This window comes from Pristis pectinata, chromosome 20 (genome assembly GCF_009764475.1).
Source record: "Pristis pectinata isolate sPriPec2 chromosome 20, sPriPec2.1.pri, whole genome shotgun sequence".
NCBI classification, from domain to species: Eukaryota; Metazoa; Chordata; class Chondrichthyes; order Rhinopristiformes; family Pristidae; genus Pristis; species Pristis pectinata.
The window spans coordinates 25,901,763-25,923,550 of NC_067424.1; the positions used below are offsets into that span (position 1 = coordinate 25,901,763).

General features: G+C 38.2%; 1 protein-coding gene across 2 annotated transcripts in view; it reads left to right on the plus strand.

Annotated features, from left to right (window-relative positions):
* Window positions 1-21,788, plus strand: part of nav1b (neuron navigator 1b) — a 485,995-nt gene that overhangs the window by 397,619 nt on the left and 66,588 nt on the right. For both annotated transcript variants that reach the window (XM_052034603.1, XM_052034604.1), the window contains 4 exons: window positions 1,320-1,361; window positions 10,537-10,661; window positions 14,212-14,397; window positions 20,993-21,045. In XM_052034603.1, coding sequence (XP_051890563.1) covers window positions 1,320-1,361; window positions 10,537-10,661; window positions 14,212-14,397; window positions 20,993-21,045 — 406 coding nt within the window. The remainder of the gene's footprint in view (window positions 1-1,319; window positions 1,362-10,536; window positions 10,662-14,211; window positions 14,398-20,992; window positions 21,046-21,788) is intronic.

A 21,788-nucleotide genomic window follows, 5' to 3' on the forward strand; every position in this document is an offset into this window, starting at 1 on the left:
GTGTTTTGGGAGAGTCTTATAAATGTTGCGTCCCTAATGTTTTCTTCTTGTTTTTAGGTATCTTAGCAACTCCTCTTCCCTTCATCCCAATATTGATGACATCCTGGTGCATCTTTCCCTCAATTTCTCCATCGCTTCCAAATCTGTTCCTTGGCCATGCTTTCAGGTGGCCCTACTAACTACTTGCATCTCCATTGAATGTTCATTCCCCTTATTCCTAAATTAAATACAACAGAACATTCTTTCATGGGTAGGACAATATTTAAGTAGTTGTTAAAAAGCTGATTTTGTACAAATTTGGAACCAGAAATTAATAATTATTTTTTTTACCTTGCCAGAGGTTTCTAAGCCAAGTTTGTCAATCATTGCTTGGTATTGTGTTTTAGTTAAAAGTAGACTGGGCTGAGTAGTTGGAACAGGAAGATGTTGCGATATATTTGATGTTTGACATGATGCTGGATAAAATAACATCATCTTTGATTGCTACTGGCATTCATTTAGTGATTGATATTTTCATGTGTTTTTAAACATTACACACAGTAGTTGTTTTGTTGTTACCCTTCACAAGAAACCACTGACTGCTGAGAGTGGAATGAATTCGGAATACTTTTGTGTTGCCAATTCCATACAAGTTCATATTTCCTAAACAATGCATTCTTTTGTGAAATGATTTTTATACAAAAATACAGGGTTGAATTTGAAGCATCCAGCAATAAGTATCCAGGAACCTGGTCCAACAGTTCTTTGACACTATTTTGAAACTACTCTATTTTTTTCAACAAAATTCATACCTTATCTGCAAAAGAATCCAAACAGTTTTAATTTAATGTATGAGAAGTTTATAAAATATAAAATAATTCAGATTCAATCAAATATGAATTATGAAGTACAGATGCTCCAATTGCCTGACTGTAGATTGATGTAGATTGTGCCTGTGGTGCTTCATAACAAGAATTGTCTCAATGAAAAAAATAGAGGAAGACAAAATAAGGTCATACTGGCCTTGGTTTAATGCCTGTTCAAACAGCTGGCTCAAGCATAAGTCTGAGGGTAGTGTTAATGTCTAAACCTATAGCTTAGGACAATCACTGAACCAGGAAACCAAAGGAACAAGCAATAGCACCAATGATCCAAAAGCTGAAGCAATTTTGGTGTGTGCAAGTTTAAGCCAAGCCTCATCATCCATTTTAATCACTCCAATCAAATTAAATCCATCTGTTTTTTTTTCCTTTGAATAGTTTGTTAGTAATTCCATGTCTGTGTTGTTTTGTCTGTTGTTGTGTATGATGTTGTATCAGTGTTCCCTGTTTATTTTGTAGTGCACAACGTGACAGAAATACTCTGCCGAAAAAAGGACTCAGGTAACAACCTTTTGATGTAGCTTGATTCATCTTTTGATGTCAAATTCTAAATTCCAGACAGCCTTTGTAGGTAAAGTTATAAAGTACAAAGCTGTAACATAAAGGAACTGAACTGAATCCCCCATCCCCTTAACCATTTTGACCATGGGTTATTGATGGATTTGTCCATTATTTCACATGCCATAGCTCTATCTCTTCAGATCAATAAATGAAAAATTAAGGAACAGTATGACTAAAATGACAAAGTAAATGACAGATCTGACATCTTTTGAGACAAAGAGATACATTGTCATACAGCAAGGAAACAGGTCCTTTGACCAACTGTACTGACCATCAAGCACCCATTTACACTAATCCGACACTGATTCCAGTTTATTCTTCCCATATTCCCATTAGCCTCCCCCAGATTCTGCCACTCATCTACATATTAGGGGCAATTTACAGTGGACAATTAACCTGCCAACCTGCATGTTTTTGGGAATGTGGATGGAGACCAAAGCACCTGGAGAAAACCCATACTATCAGGGACAACATACAAACTCCACGCAGACAATGCTGTAGGTCAGGGTTAAACCCGGGTCACTGGCACTGTGAGGCAGCAGCTCAACTTGCTGTGCCACAGACTTTAGTCCTCACATCCCAGTTTTATTAAGTCAACTGTGAAAGTCATCCTTCCATTTACAATACACTCAGAAAGATCACAGCTGACCTTTCATTTCAAATTCCTACCCAACACTCAAATCCTCAGTGCTGAAGAATCATTATGCCAGTCTTGAAAATGCTCATTGACTGAGTATTCACAGTCATCTGGGGTAGAAAAGTCCAGGTTCACCCTCTGAGTGAAGCTGTTTGAACCTGAGCGTTTGGACTTCCTGCACAACCAACTCTCCACTGAGCTCAGCAGTGGATCAGTGACTCATTAAAGGCAGGGTCCAGAAGCAGTTTGCAGCTGGCCCCTCAACTTTAAGCCAAGTCTGGCTGGCATTGAAACAGTAGTCCCTTTCATTTGAAAGAAGTGCTCAAGTTATTTTGCTTTATTTCAATTTTTTTAAAATTACCTGTTAGTGTTTTAATGTGTTTTAATTAATTTTTGTTACTTTCTTTTTTTTAATTAGTTGTACCTATTTGAATAGTGTTTGAATGTTTCTGTCAGAGGCATTTATAATATTTTAAAGACCTTTGACCAGCGGTGAGCATCAGGGCATTCTGGGGCATGGATTCAGGACAGACTGCAAGAGGCCTACTTGTCCCTTGGAGCCTGCTGCATCTCCCAGGTGTGGTAGCTCAACACATCTGGTCTTCCTCATCCAGAGAAAGTAAGTGCAGTCAGGTGGGGACCACAGGCAGGAGCCAAGTCCAGGATATCTATTCCAACTCCTTCAGCTCCGGCAGGTCCCTTCTGTTGACTGAGAAATAAATCAGGCAGTTGTTGTATGATAAACCGTTAACAATACTCAGTGTGAATGCTCTCATGTAAACAGTGATATGTCAGTGAAGTACTGACTTGGGGTGACTGACACCCTTGGCTTTGTTCCCCAACAGGGAAGAGAATTAGTGAAAAAATTCTTAAAATTAAAATCAATGAGTGTCAAGGGTTATATTAATCCCACACATAGTAGAAAAGATCTCTCCCTCTCTCTCTCTCTCTCTTTCTCTCTCTCTCTCTCTTTGTATGCTATAAGCTGCTTATAATTAACTCTGAACTGGAACATCTGCATCTCCAGCATCTGCAGTCCTTTGTTTCTCTGAACTGGAACTAACAGTCTGACTTCCATTCATAAAATACAATTGGAAATTTATGCTAGACCATTAATAATAATGTTGTGTTCTGCATTGTTTACTTTCCATTATTTTTTATGACCACCTCATAAACAAACTGTATTCATATCTGTATGGTGCAGATACATTGTGTTGATTTTGTTATTTCCGAATGTGCTGTTATCAGAATTCACTGAAATTTACTCATTCATAGAATCTATGGCGACAATTGAAATGACAGTGACAGCCAATGGTACTCCAAAAACTTACCCAGAAATTGTACCACCTGTATTGTCAGCACATTGCTAGATTTCTGTCTGCTGTGTGATCATAACTGAATCAAAAAAAACCCCAGAAAATCAAGGATTGACTGCAGGATTGGCAAAATCTGCTATGTTTCTTTGGGATTCTCTGTAAATCTGACATCCTAATTCAGAGAGGGCCACTCTTACAGGAGACATTCACAGAACATCTGAGGCTGCTTCAGCATTAGTTCTAGGGGTTCAGCTTGAGCAGCTACCAGCAGGTAGAGTCTGGTGCTGGGGAATCAGTTTCAGATGAATACCCTTCAACTCAAACACATATCCTCTCATTGTGGCTGTGATTCACACGTGCATCCAACCCTAGTGAAGGGCCGAATGGCCTAATTCTGTTCCGATATCTTATGTCTTATGATGCCGATTAATCCACTCACTCACGTCTCAGTGTGAAGCTGACCAGCCCCTCACAACTACCCCCAACAGGTACCAATGACAGAGGCAGGAACAGGGATGAGGTCCTACAAAGTGATTTTAGGGAGCTACATAGAAAGTTAAAAAGCAGGGCTTCCAGGGTTGTAATCTCAGGATTACTGCCCATGCCACATGCTAGTGAGGTGAGAAGTAGATACATAATGCAGCTCAATACGTGGCTAAGGATCTGGTGCAGGAGGGAGGGCTTCAGATTTACAGTTCATTGGGCTCTCTTCCTGGGCAGGTGGGACCTGTACAAACAAGACGGTTTGTATCTGAACTGGAGGGGAGCCAATATCGTCACTAAGAGATTTGCTAGTGATACTCGGGAGGGTGTAGACTAGAGTGGCAGGGGATTGGTAACCACAGCAGCAGGGCAACAGGTGGTAGGGTTGAGGGCAAGAAAGATGGTATGACAAATGAGACTGAAAGGAGGGAGAGCAAGACACAGGGTAATAAACATGGTAGGACTGACGGGCTGAAATGTGTTTATTTCAGCGCTAGGAGTATTCTGGATAAGGAGATGAACTTAGAGCCTGGATCAGTACATGGAATTATGATGTTGTTGCCATTATAGAGACCCGGTTGTATGAGGGACAGGACTGGCAGCTCAACGTTCCTGGGTTTCATTGTTTTAGACGTGATAGAAGTGGGGTAAAAGAGGTGGAGGGGTTGCACTACCGATAAGGGAGAAAGTCACAGCACCACTCAGGACATGCTGGAAGGCTCATCCACAGAGGCAGTTTGGGTGGAGCTCAGAAATAAGAAAGGTGCAGTTACACTAATGGGATTGTACCATAGGCCACCCAATAGCCAATCGAGAGGTGGAGAAACAGATATGTAGAGAGATTATGGAAAGGAGCAGAAACAACAGGGTTGTCATAATGTGGGACTTTAACTTCCCCAGTATTGATTGGAACTTCTTTAATACAAGAGGCTTAGATGGGGCAGGATTTCTTCAGTGCATCCAAGAGGAGTTCTTGAAACAGGATGTGGAGAGTCCAACAAGAGGAGAGAACATACTGAACCTAGTTTTGGGAAATGAGCCAAGCCAGGTGACAGACCTGATAGTGGGTGAACATTTTGGGGATAGTGGCCACAACTCATAACGTTTTAAGATAGTTATGTGTAAGGATAAATTCGGATCTTGCGGGAAGGTACTAAATTGGGGGAGGGCAAATTACGACAGGATAAGGCAGAAGCTAAGGGGCAATGATTGGGAGCAGCTGCTGTCGGACAAGTCCACGTCTGACATGTGGGAGTTGTTTAAAGACCAGCTGATCAGAGTTCAGGATCAGCATGTTCTGGTAAGGAGTAAGGACAAGGATGGTAAGGTATGGGAACCTTGGATGACTCGAAAGGTTCTAAATTTAGTCAAGAAGAGAAAAAAGGAAGCATATGTAAGGTTTAGGAAGCTAAAATCAAACTGGGCCATTGTAGAATATAAAGATAGCAGGAAAGTGCTCAAGTAGGCAATTAGGAAGGCCAGAACGTGCCATGAAATGTCCTTGGCAACCAGGATCACGGAGAGAATCCCAAGGCATTTGATATAATATTAAGAAAAAGAGGATAACTAAAGAAAGGGTAGGTCCACTCAAGGATAAAGGAGGGAATTTGTGCTTGGAGTCAGGTCAAGTGGCAGAGGTACTAAATGAGTACTTTGCGTTGGTATTTACCAAGGATAAGGATTTGGAGGATAGTGAAAGCAGAGTGGGGCATGCTAATGTGCTGGGACATTTTGAGATTAAGGAGGAGGTGGTGCTGCGTCTTCTGAAAAGTTAAAGGTGAATAAGTCCCCAGGGCCTGATGGCATGTATCCCAGAATATTGAAAGAAGCAAGTGAGGAGATTGCTGGGACTTTAACAAAGATCTTTGTGTCCTCACTAGCAACAGGTAAGGTCCCAGAGAACTGGAGAACAGCAAATGTTGTGCCTTTGTTCAAGAAGGGAAATAGGGATAATCCAGGTGATTATAGGCCAGTGAGCCTCATGAATATGAAAGGAATGGAGGGATAGGAGGAGGAGGTCATTTAGTAAATATTGGCATCAAGATCAGCAGAACATCATGGGCCAAATGGCCTGTCCAGTGCTACATTAACAGCCCCCCTGCACAACCTCTCCTCTACTCCTTACCCCAACCTCCAACATTTGAGATCCTTCTTGGACCGACCTCTGCTGTACATCCACAAACCAGACCTGTGAATAAAGTTCTCCATCAAGCAGGCAGAGTTCACGAAGGGAACAAGTGTGTAAGGCTGATTCTATTGCATGCAGTAATGTAGAATTGTACAGTGGGAGACCTTTAAAAAACACTTTTGTTGGTCTTCCCATAATGGAGGTTAACATGCCTCCCAGACACACAGGAATTTAAGAGCTGATATCTTTTAATTTGATAAGTTTGCAGACCTATAAAGGAAAAAATGAATCAAATAGCCAGTTGCATATTTGCATTTGGAATTTTCTCATGCATTTTTACAATGTACATATTCAAGAACTTTGACTGTTTGAGTCAGAGTCACAGACCACAGAAATAGGCCATTCAGCCCACCATATCCCTGCCGACCATTGTACTTATCTGTACTGGTTCCATTTATCTGCTTTTGTTCCATGGCATTTTATAATTAAATCCTTGAGCAAGGTAAGTAGGTCCACTATTGATAGATACACTGCAGCTGAAATGTGGTTTGACTGGGGATACAAGCTAAGCAAGTGTGCATAATCCACCATTTACATGCCCTAGAGTTTCATTGATATATAACTTTGAGGATCTTCTAGAGTATATTGAGCAGGCCAGAAAACATGATGGCTAGAAATTCTGCAGCATGTTTTCACAAAATGATGAGGCACTTCAGGGGCTGCAAAACATTGAGCTTCCAATACTCTGCCTCAAATTACACCCAAAATTGAGCTGGTCTTATAAGTTCAATGAGGCACATGGGCCTTCCTTCCACCATCTCTCACCATCAAGATTGAACAGTCAATGGTAGGCGAAAGAGAGCAGACGGGAATTGGGAGAGGATTGGGGGAAGAGGATGTAGAGATGGAGGTTGAGGGGGAAGATCCAGAGAGGGAGATTAAATCCGGGGTGTTGGATGTGAAGATGACAATGGTGAGAGGAAGTGAAGCATTAAGGAATAATGCTGTAGTTGATGTTTGGAGAGGGAGGAGGAAGACGATCATCATTTTTTGCGGGGATGATGGCCAAGGGGAAAAGATCAGAAAGAACCTGGAAGAATATTGAGCAAAGTTCTCGGAGATGATATTGATGCGAATGGAGAGATCAGAGAGAGACACCAAGGTGAAGTTCTAAATGGGTATCAGGAAGGACACTGGAGGTGGAAAGCTCAAGCAGAAAATCAGTGGGGAGATGCAGAGAGATCCAAGACACTTAGAGGACATCGGGAGAGGGTGAAGACTTATTGTAGCTGGGGATTGGCGCCAATGAGGCAGTAAGGGAATCACAAGATGGGAGTAGATAAAGCTGCATCCTGCTTCAAGGTAGATCAACTCATTGGACTTCAACCCTGGTGGGAAAGGCTATTAAAGGATATGTTTCACCTCTTTTTAAGCCCTCCTACAGCACTGGGCCTGTGTTGCTTGTGAACTGTGTATGTGTGGTGTAAGATCACGCAGCTGATGGAAGTCATAGGTTACATGCCAGTTGAGGTGATTGTGCATGCCCAGTGACCTTCCTGCAGTGTTTTCTTTGGACATGGAGGGACTGGATCAAATTTCTAGATGCAAACTCTACATGCACAAAGTAACTAATCAGATTTAACTGGACACCTTCGATAAAATTCACTCGCAAAGTGTGATTAAAACATTCTGCTATATGTGGGGATTTTTAGGTTGATGTATTTAAAACCTGACATGAATGATTATTTTAAATTAAATATCATCAGGAGACTGTTACAAAGACTTATTACTAGTTTGAAAGAAGCTTTTTTGATGTGTAACTAAGATGGAATCAATGACAGTTCAGACAGAGTTATAAATGAACCTTTCAATGTCAGTTTAAGAAGCTTACAACCATTGAGGTTTGCAGCACAGGACGAGGTCAGATAACTTCAACACGCTGACTTTTTTAACCAGATCAATTCAGATCTAAACCCAAAGCCATTCTGCCCCCATGGTCTTGTATCTTCTTCCGCTTATGCACACAATTTTTCTGCTAAAGGTAATGTTTTCGTAATATCAGCTATTCCCAAGAGCAAAATATTCCCTGCTCTAACAACTCTGAACAAATAAATTTCTCCTAACCTACATCCTCTTAATAAACATTTTAAGTGGGTGACCCCTCATGACTTTGCCCCAATCAAAGGAAGTGGTCTCTCACCAATAATAAAACTTCATAATTCAAAACATCTCTATTTAACTTCTTAAGATCTTAATAGCACTTTCAAATAATTCTAGGAACTCCTAGCCCTCTTTCATTGCTTCATCACTCATATCCTGCTGGTTACCACATGGTTTCTGAGGCTTTAATATCATTGCTTCAGGAAGGTGCCCAAAACTGTGTAATATTCCGCTGCCTCCGTTAGCTTGAGACAAAGGATGATATTTTCATATTTTAATTCCTTACACCCTACTTTTAAAACTCACAATGCTTTTATTTCCTGACTTTATCAATCTGCACTTGCAATTTAATGGACTCACACAGACATTTTATTCATTTTACAGAACCTTCCGTATGAACTATATTGCTACTTCTCATTTCTCCTCCCAATTGGCATTTTGTTTAAATGACCACTTTATTCTAAGATAAAGTAACGGCTGTTTTTGATTCAATCAGATGCATCTATGAATGCTTTTAAATTTAATCTTGAATTAAGTATCCCAAGAGTTTGCTCACAACTGCAAGGCTAGCTGAAATATTGTTATCCAGTTTAATCTTATTTTTCCTCCTTGAACAAAGCTGACAAGTTATCTGCCTTGTCTGCCCCAGATCCAATTTGTGAATCTAAGAATATCAGAATGTTTGTAATTTATTTTGTCCACACCATTGTGCTTGAGTAGAGTTGACATAATAGCAGGGCACAACCTAAATCTTTTCCAACTGTCCAACTATTTTATAAAAGTTTAGACAACTTGTTAGCCAGGTTAACCATGTTGGAGTCCCTGGTTTTTTTTATCATTTGAACATACTTGAAATAAAATTAAAATGAATGATCAACTGAGCAAGCCCATTATAGAATTATCTTAAATTCATGTTTTGAAAATGTGAGTCATGCCAGGTTTTGTTACTTTTGTACAAAATGTAAGTGATGCTAGATGAACGAGCTTCAAATGAGCACACTTTATGAATTAAGCCAGGTCTAAATCTCTCAAAACCACTAAGGTGTGTAATTTTGTGCAAACAGCTTCTTGATAAAAGACTTCTGTCATCGCTAAAAGCTGCAAACCAGAGCAGAGCATGGAACTGATATAATATACATTTTGGACAGTTCTAGGTCTATCTTTCAGAGCTTCAGGTTGAAACTCTCTAATCTGGCATTCTGTGGTCCAGCAAATCCTGTGCTCCGACATGTTTAAACCTGTAATTCAAATCTGTACCAATAAACAAGTTCTATCTAAAATCTAACTAAGGGATCTGAAATTAACTAAGATCTGTACTAATCTGCAGGTTAATTAGCTACAGATTAACCTTTAACCTACCTTTGCGATCTCAGCCAACAGTGTTTCTAATTTACGGCAACTTCGGGTTACGGACAGTTCTTGAAATCCTTACTTAACTTGGGGAATTGTATACCTAAAAAGAACAGTTCTTCTGCTCAAAGAGGGACATTTTCTGTGGTCTGGCATTTTCTGTGGTCTGGCACCAGTCAGGTTCCAGGGGTGCTGGACAGGGGAGTTTCAATCTGTACCAACCTTTCAATAGTTTCACATTTTTGCTACTTTCAAACAGTTTCAAAAACATTTGAAATAGTTTCAAAAACAAATAAAGGAGTGTTCTTAAAATAATTTTTTTGTATGTCAATTTATAGTGAGTTTAAACTGACACAAGTACCCAAGGTTTTGAATTGGTCATTGTACTCAGAAGTGTTATATTTCACTTGAAGGCTAGATTTTATCTTAGGTTCAGCATATGGAGAAAAATTTGCCCCAAGCACAAGCAAACACACAAAATAATTTGCTTGACAATTGTGATGGAAACACGTCTTTTTAGCTCAGAACGAACTTAAACAACAAATGTTTGATCCTCGTTAGAAAGTCTTGTGTTTTATTCTGTATGCTTATTTTAAAGTAGACTTGGTTTCTTTGGTTGAGATTCTCTTTGTTCCAACTCTGAGGGATGATGGTTACTTCTCTGGTTTAAATGTACTTAATTCTCTTCAGTTACAAAAGCAGTCATTCTGATGGAAGTGGAAAGTATTCAGAACCCTGTGCAGAAGAGTTGGCAAACAACTAAAGCATTGTCTCTGTAGAAATCCATCTCTATTTGATCCTATATTGCATTTATAATATAATCAAGAACTCGGTGCTATATATCTATTAATACTAAATGTGCAGTATTTAAATTTATCTTGAGTGAATTATAGAGCTAATACCAGCAAGCAGTATAAACTATCCATAACATAAAATATTAATTTGTACTTTTACTCCATTACCTTCCACACTATTAGCCCGGTTCCTACATTAGCCAAGTGAATGATAATTTATGTGCATCTGATTTCACTTCATTTACAGATATGGAACAAGTTCGCAGCAAGAAGACACGAAGGAATGGCTCCACACACGCCCTATTGGCGGCTCTATAGACTCAGATAACCAATTACTTTCTTCTCCCTCTGCTGTCCCGTTGTCAAATTTAGGTTAGTACGTTTCATATTCAATTACGTTATAAACAAAACCTGTACTCTGGGTTTTCCATTCGCCTTTTGTCTATTTAATTTTACTGAAAAATATCCTTTTTGTCTTGCAGCTGCTGAGTATAGAATGTATTAAGAATGACAAATTTTATTTTTTGGAGAAATAAATTTTATTGAGGAAAGCATACACATGATATATGTTGTTGAATGGTTTGAAGTTAGTTTCCACATTGTAAAAGAAAATTTATAATGCTTTATAATGTAGCCAAGAGACCTGTTGACCATTGAAGAATGGTCATATAAAAATTTTGATTAATGAAGTTTATATATAAATGCTAGACTCAATCATGCTGCATTACTCTATGCACTCTTTAAAGTTTTAAGTTGCTTTAAATAGATGGGCTTTGTCTATGTATGCAAAAATGCACACAGAATAAGTACATTACACTTTTATGTAAACTTTACAGATTAGATATACACTTGGAGTTACCCACATAAGTATAAACTATTTATGCCTGCAACAAACAAAATCTGTCACTGTTAATTTGTCGAGCAGTATCCAGATTTTGACAGATCTTCATATTTTAGTGACTAATGCATAAATGATTTCTGACCTTACTTTCATCTAAACTCCTGGTGCATATGGTAGACAACATCTGTAGATGTTAGAATCTGGAAAAACAAAAACAGAATGCGAGTAAACTCAGCAGGTCAAGCAGCATCTGCAGAGACTTGCACCTTTTGCCTCCACAAATGCTGATATATGTTGTGCTCAATTCCTGATGGTCCTAATGTCTGCTGACCTCGATGATTAGGTTAGAGGTGGATACACTGATTGATAAATGATGGGGAGTAGAATCCTGAAGGCTAACTGCTGTTGTTCAGTGTTTACATGAATGATATGGACATGAGAAATGCAGATATAATTCTGAAATTGATAACGAATTGGAAGATGGAGAGGTGTCATTAATTACAAAAGAGGATTGCAGCAATGTACACAAAGCCATTAATATAAAGAAATGTGTTTGGACTCTACTTGAAGTACACCATTTTATTAAAAAAATTGTTTAAAAAAGGAAGAGTGCCATAAAAACTAATTTCTGGAAAGATATCAAAAATGTGAAACTATACCTGACAGGGAAGGCAAGAAAATAAGACTGAGTGAGCCAATAGAGAGGTGTTTAAGATGTTGAAAGGGTATAAATTGAGTAGAGTTTTCCATCTGGTGTAACTAAAAGCATGGGTGATAAATGTAAGGCAGTAAATACTCCGGAACAGAATTCAGGAGAAAACTCTTTACCCAGATAAAGGTTAGAAAGTGGAACTCACTATCACAGGGAGTAATTGAGGCAAAACAGATTATGATCACATTTTACTTTCAATCTTCATTGTGCTCTTTTTGACCCACAATGATCAAATTCTGCAACTCAAAATTATTTTGAGCCACTACCTGAATTACAGATACTTTGAGAGGATCATGTGGCTGCTTTTTCTTTTTGACAACATGTGTTAGCTCATTTATTTATACTGAAGGTGAATTTCCAATCACGGGCACATATTTCAAGTTCACTATTGGCTTTGTGTATTTAGCTGCAGTTGTCTTCTACAGTTAATGACTTCTCCCCACGCTCCAATTTGGTATCAGTTTCAGAATTATATTTGCAGAATCATGGAATCAAACAGAATGGAAACAGGTCACACCGACCAGTGGGCACCTTTCGTATTTATCCCATTGCCCAGCACTTGGTCCATAGCCCTCTATTTGCCATGTTCATATCACTTCTGTGGATTCCTGCTTCCTACCATTTGCCAGTCAAGTCAATCTGGACAATCTGTACATGAGCTGAGCTTCCATCACTTCAATGGAGAGGAATAGATGTAAAGACCAAGCATCCTTTCAGGTCATTTACAATTTTAAAGTTGTTTATGTTTACTTAAATATTTTAATTTTCATGTTTTTAAAGTTTATATAAGTTTTTATTTTTTTTAAGTTTTAATCATTTTAATTAGTTTAAAGATGTTTCATGATTGTGAACTCTCTTTGAATGTTTCTGAATGTCGGAAGCATATTTTATATTTTGACTATTTGACAGCCAGCTAAGCTCAGGGAACGTCTTAGTCAGCTGTCAAATTACTCATCAGTATTTTTGTGGATAGGATTTGTTTTGTATACACCTCCCCCCATCCCCTTCTACCTCCAACATGACAGGATTTCTGTCCAGTGCCCAGAAGATCCTATGTCACTCCAATGGCCTCAAGAGATCTGCACCAGCCAAGCACAGATTACAGAATCCTAGTTAATACTAATCCTTGTCACAACATTTCAGTGTGTGAATTTAGTAATGACCTGACCTGGAATTCCTTACAATTTAAAAACAAACTTCTATGAAGTGAATCATCCAGATAGAATATTTATGAAATCTGAATATTCCTTTTTTTAAGCCTGAAGTTTGTTTAACTGGCATCTTAATGAGGTGATTCTAAAACCAACAGTTAATTTAGACCAGAAGTCTCATTAGTGACCATGAAGCATGACAAAAGACTCTTTTTTATGGACTTTGCAGTAAACAAATGGCAATTATACAAGAGATGTGACATTCTCAGAGTGAATGCCAATTAACAGCTGGATACTGGGAAAAAGAACAAACCTAAGTTCTATACAGCACCTGTTCATTATTTCTAACTCTTATGGTTGAATAATATTGTTTGTGCAAAAACACCCAAAAATATTCGAAGAACTATCAATTTTTTTTCATAAATTGTATGTAATTGCTGTGATTACTACCTTAAATGCAGAAGTCCATTCAATGAAGTGTAGTAGTTTGGGATTATGAAAATAACATATTTATTTCACTTTTGAACATTAATTAATTGTTTTTATTTATTTCTCAGAATGTGTCCTTTTTCAATATCAGTCATTGAAACTTTTGCTATATGTATCAGTACAAACTATTAGTTTAATACATTAACTAGTGTCGGAATTAGTAAGATTATGTTAAAACAATGTTGTGCCATGGTCACTTTTCCTTTATTTTCAAAGTGCTTTGGGGACTATTCAATATGATAGTAATATACCGGTTAGGCTTCTGAGGTTGATAAAAACCCAGAGCTCACCTAATGTGGCTGAAAACTCACTTTTGCAAATGTCATTTCCACAATTTTTGTTGGAGCATTTTACTTCAACTTTGTATGTGGAAACAGATATGAAATTAATTTTATTGAGGATTTCTATTACTCATAAATGATGTTGCCAAAATGTTGCCCTCAAATAGATATTGAAGTAAGTTCCGCAGCAACAACAGTGACAGTCAGTGTTTGAAGCATAATTAGATGAATACATATAGCATAAATACATCTATTGCTAAATATCTGATCTGTTACCTGGATGTGATGCAGATTAATGAGCAATCCTGTCCAGCCAAAAAAAATGAACTGCTAAATCATTTTTTCTTTCTCTGTATGTCTTCTCACATCGGATTCACATCCAGACTTGTTTCTGTTTTCATTCTGCGATTTGCAGCTTAGTTGAATATGTATATTGCTTCATTAACAGCAAGCCCCACAGTGGTGTCTCAGCTCAGCAGCCCCACTCCAAAAATGATGCGCTCCAATAGCATTCCAACCCATGATTCCTCTTTTGATTTGTATGGAAGTCTGCAGATGGGAAGCACAATTTCTTTGGCAGAAAGACCAAAGGGGATGATCCGCTCAGGCTCATTTAGGGATCCTGTGGATGATGGTAAGATTAAATGTTTTCACTTTTAACCAGTGTTAAGTAAATAATTTTTAAGATATTTGATGTGGCAGTATCATACAGCAATTTATATCAATGTTGCCCCAGGATATGTGACTGTAGAGGTAGCAAAGCTGTTTGCACTTACTGTTGTTTTTGTGTAAAGTTGTCCTCCACTTTAGGCTTCCCCATGTGTGCACTTAAATGCTTAAGTCCAGAAGTTGCTGCCAGTATTAACCTGGGGAAGATTGTTGTGATTTTTCCTGGTGCAGTCAGCAGAGATGCAGTAATTGATTTATACTTCAATATATCAAACACTGTTTTGGTTGCAAAGTCAATTGAAAACATTGGCTTACTGGATGCTAAAACTGAGTTTTTAATGATATACTGAATTTTTAATGGTGTACTGCTTCATAAGTACTGCGAAACAAACTCTCTGTCCCAAAAAGTATATTATGTGGCGTGTCAGAAATTCCATTCCATCATAAGGATTAAAAAATATCACATATTTCTTAAAGTGATAATTTTTAGTAAAAAATATTGTTCAGCTTCTGTTGAATGCCATGTGTTTTTCCCATTTGCTGTAAAATGAATATAAAATTATTTATAATCCCAGTTTTTCAATCCCAGTTTACTCTGTTCTGATTGGCTGTTCAGGCTGCTTATGACTTCACTGTTCCCAGATGTCACACGATCCCAAAGGATATAGCTGGAGTGGAAGTCATATTGTAATAGGAGAACTCAACACACTCAGTGTGCTAAACCTTTGTGAACAACTTTATTCAAGGTCAGCAAGCAGCATCCCTTTGGCGCTGATTGCAAATTCCAAGCCATTATTTGAAAGCCTTGCTCTAGCAAAGCATATCTAACCTTATGTAACCGTTTCACTCAATCAAACCTAACAAAAGAAAAGAGCCAAAATATGCATTTAATAACTTACATGAGCTTAGGATATCCCAAAGCAGTTTAGAGCTCATGAACATTGTGAACATAAATTCAATGTATTATTATCTGTGAAACCTGATATCAAACCTTCCTGACTAATATTAATCATTTTATACCACTCATAAATTGTAGAACCAATAATTTAACCTGGTGGAAATATTAGCATTTCCGCCATGTGTTACAGCCATCACTTGCACAACCAACTGCTGTTTCAAAAAGCTAACACAATAATTTAATAGAAATATCATGTTTAGGAAGAAAACATTGGCCTTTAAAATAACCTGGATACTATGTTGTTTATTCACATCTCCATTTTGACTGATATTATGAATTGCATATCCCCAATGAGTAATTTCATTGATTTCATTGATTCAAAATGCCTTGTCTCAGCAGACAGGTTTTGATGATGTCTCTTGCATAGTGTTCATACTGAGAAGATCAATGGTCCTGGTGAAGTCTCCTTATAATCTTGATGGTAAAAATTAGAAAATGTATTTTTTTTGGAAAAAAAATTATTCATAGGAACACCCAAGTTCCTGTATTCATTTAATAAAAGAAATGAACTCAAAGAAGTGCCTTATCTTTGTAAAGAAAAATAGGATTAAAGTAGGATTATGCTATATAGCGGTTGATATTTGGCATGGACTCAGTGGGCCGAAGTGTTTGTGTGCTGTATGTCTGTGACTCTATATCAGCTTCTAAGGAGCCACTGCATGATCATACTGCTGTATTTCCTAAATGGTAGAGCACACTGTGTGCTATTATCAAAAGAGACGAGATGAATAGGGACAGAAATTAGGTCAGGACGTATTTACGCTAAATCTCCTTCCCATTCTTGATATGCCAATAATTTATGAAGGGATACCATCCGCACTCTTGCTTGAACAAGTCGAAATGATAAAATTAAGTTCTCCCTGTTGAATCCCCATAGAATACTTGTCAGTTGACAGAGGTGCAGCCTGCTCTCCCTGCCTTCTTCTCCTGGCAAACTTAGGGAGGTTGTTTTCTTCACAGCACCCAGCCTCAAAGGGGTTAGCTACAGTAAGGATACTGGCTATCTTGGAAAAGGATTTGTTAAGGTCATATATTTCTTCGGGCTGCGTGATAGTCAACCCTACTCCAGAACAGTACAGAACAGAAACAGGCCCTTCAGTCCACTAAGTAAACTGCAACCATCAAGCACCCAGTTACGTTAATCCTATACTAATCGCATAGCTGGCCAATTAGCGGCCAGTCCCATCAAGTCACTGCAACCCCACCAGCTCTGGCAGAGACACACACACTTTACTCAAGTATCCATGACAGCAAAAACCCAAAGGTTTAGCAGCACCAACAGACAAAACTTGTGGTGTTTCAGGGTCAACATAATTTGAACAATACACTTGGAGAATAACTTGTATCTCCACATAATAAAGTCATGTGTAACTTTAAATAAAAAGGAGCAAGAGAGGATCAATGTGGTTTGGCATCTCCTTCAGTTACCATGATTACATCTCTGAATTTTATGACCTTCTGTGTAAAGTCACATTAAAATCAAAGTTGATCTGATTTTCTTTTGCCATCAGATTATCTTTCCTTATGCCACATTGCTATTCAATTTCAGTTTTCTAATCATTTCATTCTTTTACTGGCTCCATCCCATTGAGGTTTTCTGCAGCAGATTCAGATAATTGGGGGTATTTATGCATTGCCTGTTATTTTTGCACTTACTTTCTGTTTATAAACTTTTTACTTCAGGCTTTTATTACAACATACAAACCTCCGATTCCCAGTGGAAAAATAACCACCTCCAAACCCAAGTCAGATAGCACTGAGACTAGCTACCTTGAGGCCACAATTAACATTTTCGGAAATGCTACTTCTACCAAAGTTTAAAATAGTCTTTTACGGGTTTTTTTCTTCTCCCTTCCTTGCAGAATTCTGTAGTATTTATTAAGAACAGATGGTAAAGTCAGTGGTGGTCCTTTAGCAGTGTTAAACTTCAAAGCACTCATTAGCAAAGACAAGTCCTGCTGCCCGAGGCTAAAAATATGCATTCATTGCTTTACGGTTGTATTGTAAATTTTCCCCAGTTGCATAGGTTATGAAGCCGGGGTCCCAAACACACTGTTTCCAGATCCCAAAGGTCAGGCGTTTCTGTCAGATTCACTTGATTACTATATTTCTCTAAATTTGTTGATTTGTTGGCATATTATATCTGTTACTATATATCCCAAGAAAAAGTTAAATATTTTATATATATACACACACACATACACCAAGAAAAGTCAAATATTCCCAGTGTCCCTATATTCTTAAGCTTGGAAAGTCTTGTGGAACTATCCACCAGTTGTTATGGGATTGACCTGCAGCTTGACGCCTGTTAGAATGTTTTGAAAATTCTCCTTTGTTTTACTGAAACCTCTGACATACAGGCTCATATTTCCCTTTGTAATCAAGCTTTACGTGTTTTTTCAAAGCTTTCCTAGGCTTGTCATATGGTTTAAGATAACAATACTGCCTCTATTAACATTGTATGAAAGCAGGACATGGATTTGTCTTTCATTGTTATCTGTATTTTTGTCTTTGTCCTTTATTGTATCTGAGTTAAATTTCAGATTTTAAGGAGGTGAACTAAATGGTTGTAAACCCTAAAAAAAAGATAATTAAAGTGAGATTACAGTTGATGGTGCTGTACATGAATGAGAATGGGGAGGGCTGAAATAAAAGAGAAACCAAGTCAGGCAGACAGTAAGTTGCCCACAAACTGCTAAAAGAACACCCAAGACTTCAAATGTGGCTGGCCATCCCCTCAACTATTGTTCAGTACAGACCACTAAACCATGAGCAATAAAAGAAGCACTTACATACATAGCACTTTTCAAGTTCCCATTGGGACATTGCAAAGCACTTTACAGCCAGTGAAGTATTTTTGAAGTATAGTTTCGGTTAAAGTGTAAGAAAAGCAGCAACCAAATCATATACAACAAACTCCCATTAAAGCATGCAGAGAAGAGGAGGAATCTTTGCTTAGTTTTCCTATAATCGTAACTTAATATTTTACCTAATGTTTTAGAAATGTTGAATGAGGGCTTTAGCATTGATGGGGACACCAGAAGAAGCTTACCTTCTTCAAAATGTTGTGATAAAATATTTTACAACTTAGACACCACTTCAGTAAAACAAGCTCATCTGAAAGTCTGCACATCTGAAAGTGCAGAACTCCCTCAGTACTGTTCTTGAGTGTCAGCCTAATTCCTGTGTTCAGATCTCTTGAGTGGAACTTAGACCTACAACCTTCTAACTCAGAGGCAAGAATGCTACCAAGTGAGTCATTGCTGATGCGTGTATATCAAATGCCAGAAGCATACTGTGTCTAAAAAGGTGGTCTGTTTACAATGTAGCTGCAGTGTAGTACATCAAACCAAAACCTTTTATAAAAATTTAAACACCACGTTTAATCTTTCCATCCATCACCCTTAATGTCCATACTGTCACAATAAGGAGAGTCATAAATTTACTATCACAAATTAAGATCTGTATGTTTTATGTTAGTAGAGAGTGACATAATTAGGAAATTTGTATTAGATTTGCACAGCATTCTGATTGATAATTTCAGAGCTTAGATTCTGAAAACTTGATATTTAATTTTGCTCTGAAACGAAGTGTGCCCTAGTTACACTCTGTTGCTTGCCTTAGGCAGGCTATGTCATTCACATACCTGACACCAGACATCCGAACCAGGATGTTTTCCAAACTCTGTCATGGAAAGAGAGAGATTACTAGGCACTCCATTCCAAACTCTGTCATGGGAAGAGAGACATCACTAGGCAGACAGAGAAAAATATGCTGAAAGCCTCCCTGAAGAAATGCAACATCCACACAGACTCCTGGGAATTTCTGGCCCAGGACAGCTCAAAGCAGAGAAGGACCATTCAGGGTGGTCTTGAAGACCTCAAGTCTAATGACATCAGAAGTCCTCTGTCAACAGTGGAAGGGGGACACCACCTCACCAAGTACTCACCTGTTTGCCTTATCTGTGGAAGTATCTGGGCATCTCACAATGATTGCATTAGCCACCTAATAACCCACAAAACCAAAGTGGAAGCAAGTCGTCATCACTCTGAGAGACTGCCTAAGAAGAAGAGCAACAGCACCAAAGTGCACAGAGTTACTTTTCCTTCTTCTCAGTAAAATAAATGTGATGCATTTATTAGCGACAAACGCATTAATGCAATGGTGCATAATGGATCCCTTTGATGTTGCTAAAAGATAAATATAAAGTTGATTTGGAATTTTGGTCACAGTGTATGTTATTTATTACACGTTTTACTGAAAGTGAAGATATTGCTCTATAGATGTGTGTCAGACCCTGTCAGAAATACTGTGCCTTGTCTTGGGCTCTGAAGTCTACAAAACATACATTGACCTTGTAAGGAGTCCAGTGTGGACTCACTAGATTGAAACCAGCCTGAAAGCATTAAATTTTTCAGCACACATTGGATAATATTGGTTGGTATATGTTGAGCTTAGAACGTAGAAGGCTGTCTTTTGAGCTGCTTAACATAATAACAAGGTTTGATTGGGAAGGTACTCATGAAGTCCAGCAAAAGGACGAATATTAGAAATGGCTTGATTCAAGCTGGGCTGAACACAAAGGGCAGCGGAAATTGATAACTTGTTTCAACAGAACTTTCCAAGATGGATTCCTAGACTTTTTGGTGATTAGCTATTGTTACCCCAGTAAACATAAATCTTACTGTGCTGGAAAAAGTACCCTGATGTAAGTGGAGCCAGTTTTCAACTAAGTTTTTAAACAGAGTGTACTTCTTCCTGGTCAGGTGCATGTAAGAGTTCCAGCACAGGTATCTCCTTGAGTTTAGAAACATCTGAGCATTATTCAGAGAGCAGCAGTGTTTTTCCAATGCCCTGACAACAACACCTAAAGCAGCCATGTCGACTAATTCCAGGGCTTTCTAAAGGGTGTACAAGAAGGGTGTAGATACAGTTAGATATTGTCATTTGGTCTCGGTTGCCAACCAGAAATACTTAGCCCACTCCACTGTCCTGAGGCTGTACACAGGAGACAGGATAAAGTCTCCTTTGGGCTTATGATTATGGTGGCATGGAGGTGTGGTAGGAACCAACTTTTTTCCTTGGAGAATCAGGAAGAAAAAAACTGGCACTCTTACCTGGGGATGAGGTGGGCATTCTATGTAATGAACTGGAAGAAGACTGGGATTCAGATCCATGTTTGGGGGGGAATGGTGGTGGTGGTTGTGTGGGGGCATGTTAAAGATTGGTTTGATTCAAGCTGGGCTAAACACAAAGGGCAGTGGAAATTGGTAACTTGTTTCAACAGAACTTTCCAAGACGGATTCCAAGACTTTTTGATGAGAAGTACAGGGAAAATGAATAGGTACGTAGCTAAGTACTTACCTTATGGGTTTCACAGGTAAGTCCAACAGTGGTAAGATCACACAGTGCCAAGAGAGTTACTGCACAGGGTAACATGGTCCAAGTTCCCCTACTATTGTCCAAGAAGAACAATATACAGTGATTGGCACTGATGCAGAAATCAGGAATTAATTTATTGGCAGATGTTTCTATTTTGAGAGTGTAAATGCATGTAATAATCAGACAATTACTTACTTTAATTTGAAAAACTGTTTTGCAGTTCATGGCTCAGTGCTTTCACTTGCATCTACCACATCATCGGTTCATTCTATGGTAAGCCTTGTTTTCATTTTTATAAAATTTAAGGATCATATTTTAGTGGTAGCTTTAAATTTCAGGCTTTAAATATATTGGTGGATTTATATTACAATGGCATGTATCAGGTGATATTTTGTTGATGTGATTTTGAGAATAAATAAATTAGTTGCACGTTTATGTGTAGTGTTCTTTCTGATCAATATCCTATTTAATATACATTGAAACGTGCTGAAGAGTGGAGTTATTTCATGAAAGGCTTGTTATTCTCTGTAAAATCTATATTCTTAATCAACCTGCTTTCTATCTAAAGCCAGATCAATGACTTAATGTAGCAACGAGATTTCAGCAACAATACTTACCAGCACAAACATTGCTTAGATTTGTAGATGAGTTTCCTCTCTGAAGTAAAAAGTAAAGTACTTACATATCCACAATTAAAGTTATTAGGGATCATAGAATAATACAACATAGGAAGCCATTCCAGTCACCGTGTCTGTTCTAAAACTTGGGAAGGTTTCCCAGACACTGCAGCATTGACAACACTGAGTCAGCCAGAATTGGACCACAGAAACAATCTGACTCTAAGTACAATTGTGCAGAAAAATTACTCAGAAAACAAAACCTATTTGAAGAGCAGAGGAAAAAGAAACTACGACAACCTCCCCCATTAAAACCAGGGTAAATGTGGTGAATGGAGGTTAATTACATATAAATTAGTTGATTCAGGTAAGTTTCAGTCACTTATTGCAGTATGGCCA